Source organism: Vollenhovia emeryi, unplaced genomic scaffold (assembly GCF_000949405.1).
Source record: "Vollenhovia emeryi isolate VEMERY1.0 unplaced genomic scaffold, V.emery_V1.0 DF939265.1, whole genome shotgun sequence".
NCBI lineage: Eukaryota > Metazoa > Arthropoda > Insecta > Hymenoptera > Formicidae > Vollenhovia > Vollenhovia emeryi.
In genome coordinates this window covers 1-8,680 of record NW_011967101.1, presented here as the reverse complement: position 1 = coordinate 8,680, position 8,680 = coordinate 1, and the positions used below count along the sequence as shown (strand labels likewise).

Here is an 8,680-nt window from a genome sequence, read left to right as displayed (position 1 = left end):
GTAGTTCCGAACACTTCATATCCTGCAAGCAGATACAAGTTTCTCGATTTATTCTCATTGTCAGTAAATATCGTATAACTTCTTTCACACTATAACAGATCTATGTAACGAATAGCAAAAAGACGAATGATTGTTCGCGCGTAAAACGAAGGTAAAATATACTATTAAAGTAATTTTCTGATTTTTAGATAAGATCGTTGAATTTTGGGATTATAGTACACACCATCCCGTAAACAAAATGATAGCAGATTTTTGGTAGACTGGCAACAGATTTCATCGAAACATTTCTGCAAATTGGCATTATCTGCGTCCGCATTCAGCCTGCGTTCTGCCGCAAGACTTTGCTGACATGCTCGGACAACTGCAGATTGTCGTCAGGAACCGAGCAGGATCTGCGCGGCAGTTTGATGGCAGATTGGTGGTAAAAACTGAGTAGGATTTGTCGTTTAATTTATATTTTTACCGTTTTTGTTCCTTTCATTACAAAGATGAAAATAAGTAAGTAGTCCTTTAAGATTTCTACACACTCGATACACAAGAGTGCAAGACAGTTCATTTTAGCACTTCCAAAAGATGACCAAAATCTCACGTGGATGTGTTAATTTATAATACCGCGCGCGGTGTTCTTTTTACGAGAAAGTGTCATGCCGCGTGTCCAAGTAGAGGGAACGTTACGCTAATAAACGACAAAGTTTGCTCCGTTTTGTTACCAATCTACCGACAACTTGTGTCAACAAATTCTGCTCGGTTTCGGCTGCAATCTGTCGCCATGTTGCGTGAATAGGATCTGCTGAATGTCTGCCGCCAATCTGCTGTCTAAACATGTTATCTCAAGCTTCATTATATATTCATTATATATTCATTATATATATATATCTGTTGATGTTCTGCCCACATCATGTGATATATCAGAGTCTGTATAAAATTTGTAGTCTTTCTGTCGATAAAATTGGGAAACAGTGTTTTCTGAAATCTGTTCTCTATTGGCTGTCTGAGCAATTAACCATGAAAATAATTGCCTAAAGAAATATTCGGTATTGCTTTCCGTGAGGTACAAACCATTTGTGGCGTCTATATTTTTCATCCCAAACCCTTCCGTTTCCGTATAACTAACACCCATGTACACTCCGGTACGTGATCCTCTCACAGTCATGGGATTGACACCAGCATCAACTATCGCCTCGTACGTGACTTCTAACAGCATGCGTGCCTGTGGGTCCATTATATGTGCCAGCTTGGGAGGTATTCCGAAAAATGAGGCGTCAAAGCTACTGAGGTCCTTGATTTTGCCATATTTGGATAATAACTCGTGCATATCTGCTGACCAACGACATTCGTCATCAGAGACCATGTCTATTCCTTTCATGAGATTCTCTTTAAATTTCTCAATATTAGACGATCTAGGCAGGCGGCCTGAAACAAACGTTTATTTTTCAATATATTTTGTTCTCACGATACAGTCATTCGCGACCGACAATTACCTGATATGCCCGTGATGACGATATCACCGTCGTTGGGATACGGTATCCCATTTCCAAACGTGGATTCACGCGTCGCGGAACTGTTGACAGGTTCAAATTGAGCAGGCATCTTACCGAAGAAGATCGCTATCGAAATCTTTTCGCTACGTATGAGTTTCTATCTGCAAAGATAAAACCAATTCGTGTTTTACGTTCGTCGACACATATAGTCGATCTACGCAAGGAGAAGGCATATTTGAAAAGAGTATACAACAATCGATAAATTTTTTCAATATCTTTTACAGTTTTGTAAAGAACGCAACAAGTATAGCTTTAAATAATTCTTTTTATTTGACAAAAAAATTTTTGTTTGAAATTATCGGTTTTTATTTCAATCCCAGGAATAAACGTAGACATTGTTTGTGCTTATCTGTCACGTTGAAATCTTATAACGTTCTGAATTCTCGTTCAACCGTTTTTGAACATGCTTGGTTTACGCCCGAATTGACATATAATATGTACTTAAGTAATGTTAATAAAATTTCTGGAAATCAACTGTACTGACAAATTTGCTAGGTCGTCGCTCTTTCTCGAAAAAGTAATTATCTTTCTCAACCAAAGACTCGTGTTCAGACGTTTATAAAAATGTGTTTTGAACGTGTCAAATCGAACTCTCTCGACAAGTGGCGCTACTGTCCACACAGCATAAAAGCTGAGACGTAAACCACTGAGAGCATTGTGGTGTACAGAGTTGTTGTATTACTCACACAGTAAAAAATATTTATCACAAAGATATCTGGAAGATATTTAAATATTACAATACCTGATACAAATAACGATTCTGATATCACTTCCCAGCAAACACAAAGTAACAGTTACATAACTGTAAGTTAAAATTTTCTTCTCAACAATAATATAACTGTTACATAACACACGTGTTATACATATATATATGTATTCTTATAAGTCATAATGCTTTCTAAAATTTTATCCTTCTCAAAATTTTAATTTTTCTGTTGTTTATCTATTACGTATACTTCAACATTTTTTTTTGTTAATAAACATACCCTGAAAAATTATAAAGTTTTCTTCAGATAGATGGATCGCCAATAAATAAAACTCAATAATTAAAGGGTTATGTCGACAATAACTGGCACAATATACATATTTCAATTAATACACACAGGTTTCATGCGGGGGGAGCTCTAGTTCAACTTTGAGTTACTTCCGTTCAAGGGGTGGACGATCGAATAAAATTCGATAATCCTTGTGTAGATTTGTAAATTCGAACTGGGATCTACGGCTTATTAAAGCTGCGCACATCTCTTTGCGCCACGACCGTTATGGTGCAAAGAGATGTGCGCTTCGAATGACTGACACACGATATAATATAGAATATATTCGCTGTTTTCGCCGTTGCATTTTAATTCAACAGTTTATACAAAAACTCTAGAACGTCGTTACGATAACATTACATCGCTTTTAAGCAAAATAAAATAAGTAGAGCGATATGTCAGGCAAATATATAGATATTATTATATGTCAACAATGTTAGGTAACATTTTAAATGCTTGTATGCATGTATGTTTTTTTAAAGTTTACCATACATTGTACTAGTGAAATGTATACTAACAGTAAGTATAATTACTTGGTAAAATATATGGTAAAATTCCAAAAAACTTTCATAAAATTCTTTGAAATGCAGTGTTGTCCCACAATTACAATACATTCAGGATAAATTTTAAGAGAAAATTCTCTCCGTGTAGATTTGTTACTTTCTACGCGAAGCAATTTTATTCAACTTATACATTTCTTATTAATAAATTGTTTTGTATAGTAATTTAAAGTGACAGTCGTGACACGGCACGTATTATTGTAAATTTAATTTATTACATTGTGATATTTCTCGACAGTTGATCTCTCATAATTTTACCCATTTTTATGCACGCTTTAACAATGAATAGTTCTCCCCGTTAAATATCTATAAAAGATTTTTTAATCTTACCATTTATGTATGTTTTTCTTGAGAGTCGATGGTTCAATAAATTTATTCTACAGTCAAATAGTCGATTGTCAGGATTAAGCTAAGACCCGACTGTCCGCAGGCCGTACAGTACACGAGTGTCCGTTCGAATGACCGGCACACGATATAATATATTCGCTGTTTTCGCCGTTACATTTTGACTTAATAGATTATACAAAACCCTAGAACGTCATTACGATAACATTACATTGCTTTTAAGCAAGACGAAATAAGTAGAGCGATAAGTCAGGCAAATAATAGGTATTTACATGTCGACAATGCTAGGTAACATTTTAAATGCTTCCATGTATGCATTTAACCATTTGTAAATCATCACAGAATTTTAACTTTATATAGTGTTCTCAAAGATTGTCAAATTTTATTCGATCGTCCACCGCTTGGACGGAAGCAACTCAAAGTTGAACTAGAGCTCCCCCCCGTATGAAACCTGTGTGTATTAATTGAAATATATTGTGCCAGTTATTGTCGACATAACCCTTTAATTATTATAATGTCTTGTTAATAGAGAAAATAAAATGTATAATACATACATGGCAACATTATGTGTAACTATTCTAAGATCGATATTACCAGGCGGACGGAATCTACGGTCTCTAAAAGTCAATCAGTAGATTAATCACTGAAAATAGTGAATAGTCCCTGATTTACAATTATAAGTATACCGCTGCGATTTTCAGTCAATTGTTACTGATTTACATTTATAAATATACCACCGCGATTTTCAGTGGTACACTTATAATTGCAAATCAGTTCATTGATAATTTACTGATTGGCTTTTAGAGACTGTAGATTCCATCGATTTCTTTCGCTTTATTAATTTCTTTTTTTCTAATCGCGAGTGTGTAACCGGCCATCGTGACGTAAGTCTAGACGCGGTGCGGCAAGACGCGGGAGCGGCGACGTAAGCTCGCGGGCAACGGCGCGCTGTTTCCTCCCCCCCCCCGCCTTGCGCCGTATTTTTATACCGAATAATTAATTGTCGCGATCCGTAATCTTATTGCTCATTTCTGCGGTGATTTCTCGAGAAGAATATCACGCGTAATTTGAAGTAAAAGTGTCATAAGGGAATTGCATATATAAATTATTAGTTAGGTTCGATATATCCACGAGGGCTAATACCTTTTTTACGATCGAACTCGGACGAATCTCTCTCACGTCGTGCTTGAAGTAGCAAACCTAAGTTATGTGTTGTGTTAACTCGATATTAATTGTTTTAAATATACACATAATTGTACAACTTTTTGTCGATAATCCCCTCCTCGGGTACTACCTTGCAGCGGTGGAGGGGCTTAAGTACCCGAAGAGCTGTTCTCTAAAAATCAATCAGTGCATTATCACTGAATCAGTGAATATTCACTGTTTTCAGTGACAATCCATTGATTGATTTTAGAGAGTACATACTCTAAAGACCGGGATAACCAAAGGTACCCATTGCGCTATTCCCAGTGAGAAATGATTCGTCGATCGACGTCGAAATGATGTCGAATCGACGCCAATTCGATGGTGTCGATGTCGATTCGACGTCGTTTCGACGTCGATCGACGAATCATTTCTCACTGGGTTTGGGCTCGATTTTTCTGTTTCTAATAAATATTGTTGAGTAGGAAATTTTAACTTACATATGTAACTGTTACTTTTGTGTTTGCTGGGTTGGATGTCTGAGATATGTTTTCCAGATTCTAAAAAATAATTATTGTTTCATCTGAGATATGATATCTAATTTTATATCAAATAATAGAAATCTATAATATATTTCCGTGAAATCGGATTTTACATATTACAGAATAGGCAATGTGATAAATAAGATATATTTTTCTTTATCAGTTACGGCATGAATTAAGGAACACTGCCTCCATAAATCAGCCTTTACTTTTTTATACTATTATTGTAAACTCATATTTATCTTTTTTCATTTTTTAATCATACTATGGCTGCGTTCCGTTTGGGCGCTCACGCGCTGTAAGCATCGCTCTATCTTCGTTTGATATTCGATGTGCAACGAAGATAGAATGATGCTTACAGCGTGTGAGCGCCCAAACGGAACGCAGCCTTTTTCTTCCTTGACTATATAACTTTAAAAATCTTATTTTGAGAAAAACTTAAATAATAAACAATTATTTAAAGACAAATTAAATAATAAAAATAAATTCATTAATGTTTCAAAGGAGATATCAAGAATGTGAAATTCTTAAAATATTTGGGATATATCATCTACGAGAACTTTCAAATATAAGTGGTAAAATAATATCTGATCTAAGTCTTATTTTATCACACTGTAACTTAATCAAATATTTTAAAAAATGGTAGCTTTACAGTTTAAAAATACGTAACGTGGATCAGTTCTTACGGTATGTTTCACGATTTATTGCGGTTACAGCAGTTTATGTACAAAGACTTTTTACGTTTCTCTATCTAGGTAAACTATGTTGTGCGAGTTTAAACCTTCGATGTGCATATATATACCCAGCAAAATAAAAATATTGCAACAACGTTGCGGCGATGGTGTAATATTGCTGTAACGTTCTGTATTTGCTAGGTATTGTGTTATTATATGAGCTTGTTTCAAAACGTTATTAGTAGTTTTGATAATAAATGCACGTACATACCTTTTTTCATTGCGCTTTGCTCTATTATTCTTCGCAGATATTGCACGGATATGGCGCAATTTCTCCAACAACATGTGCTTATCTCGTGTGATTACTTAGCAATAAAATATTATTTTATTAAAATATGTTTTTTAATAACATGTTTTTAGACATGACGTATGTCATTGCACACTTAATAGACTACAGTGCAGAATTATCTCGCTTTTTGCACTTTGCATTATTGCGTTTCGTAAATGTCACGTGTAGATATCGGCACTATTTGTTCACAGACATCCCAGAAAATATTTTGCGCGTAAGAAGCTAACTATAACGACACACTGAGACAGGATTTTACTTGCGCTGTGGAGCCATTTTTGTACATGAATTATTAGATATTTAGCCGCAAAATTATACATGAGCGGGTGATCTTCTATTGGACACGTAACGGTACGATTGGACACCGCTCGATTGGACACCGAAATCATTGGACACCGCATTATTGGACACAAGCATTATTGGACACCGCATTATCGGACACAAGCATTATTAGTTAGGTAAACTATAACTTGTTCAAGCGAATAGATTTTTTGCTAGGCTTCTAAACTTAATTTCAATGATACCATGCTGTTCTCTGATTTAGTCCGATTAGTGGAACACTGTCGGTTCGTACACAAAAGCCGCATAATTTGTATATTACACAAACGTTGTCACGAATTGACAGTTCTAGGAGCGAAAAGTGCCAAAAGTGCAGAATCACTCCAGCATCACCTTAAAGACCATTCTACAATTGCGTAAACGTAGTTGTAGGGTTGTAGGAGTAGAAGTAGTAGTAAGTGTTGTATATTAAAGTAATATACAATAGAGTGAGATACATATTAAAATAAACATTAAAAAAAACATTTCAAAAATATTGTCTGCTCATTGGGAGAGAATAAATTAACCTATAGTTAGCAATTATAAACCAACGTTTTAGCAGTCATTCTTAGACACGATGACCGGTTTAAAGGAATTCGTAATACAACCATATATGCGTATTTATTCATTAAATGCATTTATGCATACTTTATTATACCATTACCATCTAACAAAATTTATATAAACGTCGAGAATGGCAGATAAAAAAATACGGGTCTAATACTTTTCCGAAGCGCATTGAAATCGGTGAGGGACACTTCCGACCGTTCCTTTGTAAGAATAATTACTAATAAAATGTATGGTAAAATTTTCAAAAACTCGCTTAAATTTCTTGACAATGCCATGTTGTCCCACTATTACATGGTTTTCAGGATAAATTATAAGAGAAAATTCTCTCCCCGTGTAGATCATAACTGTATAATACTGCTCTTACATTGTATGTATAATTTTATACGTGTTTTTATTCTGACAATCTACAATATCTATTTCGTCAAAGCTATAATTTTTGTGATACTTTCCTAAAAAATTTTACTATTCCTGATATAGATTTTAAATGATAATTAGAAAGAGCTATGATAATTATTTATTCCAGATTTCATAATTCATTCACTTCGATTTATACCGTGCTGTTACGTTACGTTTTAACGATAAAATGTTTGAATATGCCAACAACTTCGCACAATACTATACCAGATTAAGTCGACACTTACTAACTACACATTAATTAATTAATAAAACCAACCACCAAATATAGTGTTGCCCGAAAAGAGTTTTCCAAATTTTGATCGCATCGTGTATTTTCGCACAATTTATGATCTATAGTCGTAATATAGTAGAACTTCTAAAATAGTTAACTTCGGGAGCAGTCTATACGTAAAGTGCAATTATATTAAACCGTATTTCTGTAACTGTACTTACTGCGCGAATTTGATAAATGAATTGAAAGAAGAATAGGTTTAAGGAGGTAACACTCCTCCGAGTGAATAAATCACGCGAAGTCAATACCTCGCCAACCCTATATAGTTTGGTTAAAATTATATTAAATAATTTTAAACTAATTATCTAATTTTAAACTAATATTAATAATTATGCTGCAACAAATTCTATAAAGAAGTAATCCATCGACAATGGTGAACAAGTATAATAAAACAGGGGGAATAAAAAGATAATTATTTTAATTTTTCAACTTTATCACTACTGGTCGAAGATAATTCTTGCAGTTTGGCGAAGTTTAATAAACGGATCTCTTTAGACGACAACAGGATAGCATAGTTCCTCTCGAGAGTCTGTTTTATTTCCGTCTCCATTAACGAGTCCATTCCCATTTCGATTAACTGACTGTTAGGATCAATCGAATTAACATCTTTAATGCCTAGGATAGCAGCAATGGTTGTGACGAGGTTGGTCTTGTTGTCGTCATCGGGTTTATATTTTTCAGCCAACACAAAAGAAGTTAACACCGGGTCCGGTTGTTGAAGAAATATATCCATTGTCGCAAGACAACTTGATATACCTTGTCGTAGAATACCCAACATCTCGACGTCGTTATCTGTCATTGTTTCTGAAAACATAACAGAATCAAAAAAGGAACTGCGATCATGAAACATACAAAATATTTGTACAATGAATCTAGAACAACTTTATGCAAAGTATGAATACGATAAAACTAACAATAT

The 8,680-nt window shown here is 34.6% G+C and overlaps 1 protein-coding gene across 1 annotated transcript in view; it reads right to left on the bottom strand.

Moving 5' to 3' along the window:
* LOC105559558 (fatty acid synthase-like) overlaps nucleotides 1-1,590 on the bottom strand; it is a 9,863-nt gene extending 8,273 nt beyond the window's left edge. The window contains exons 1-3 of the mRNA XM_012007939.1: nucleotides 1,482-1,590; nucleotides 1,020-1,413; nucleotides 719-816 (exon numbers count right to left, since the gene is read on the bottom strand). Of these exons, the coding sequence (XP_011863329.1) occupies nucleotides 719-816; nucleotides 1,020-1,413; nucleotides 1,482-1,590 (601 nt within the window). The remainder of the gene's footprint in view (nucleotides 1-718; nucleotides 817-1,019; nucleotides 1,414-1,481) is intronic.
* Nucleotides 1,591-8,680: the final 7,090 nt, after the last annotated feature.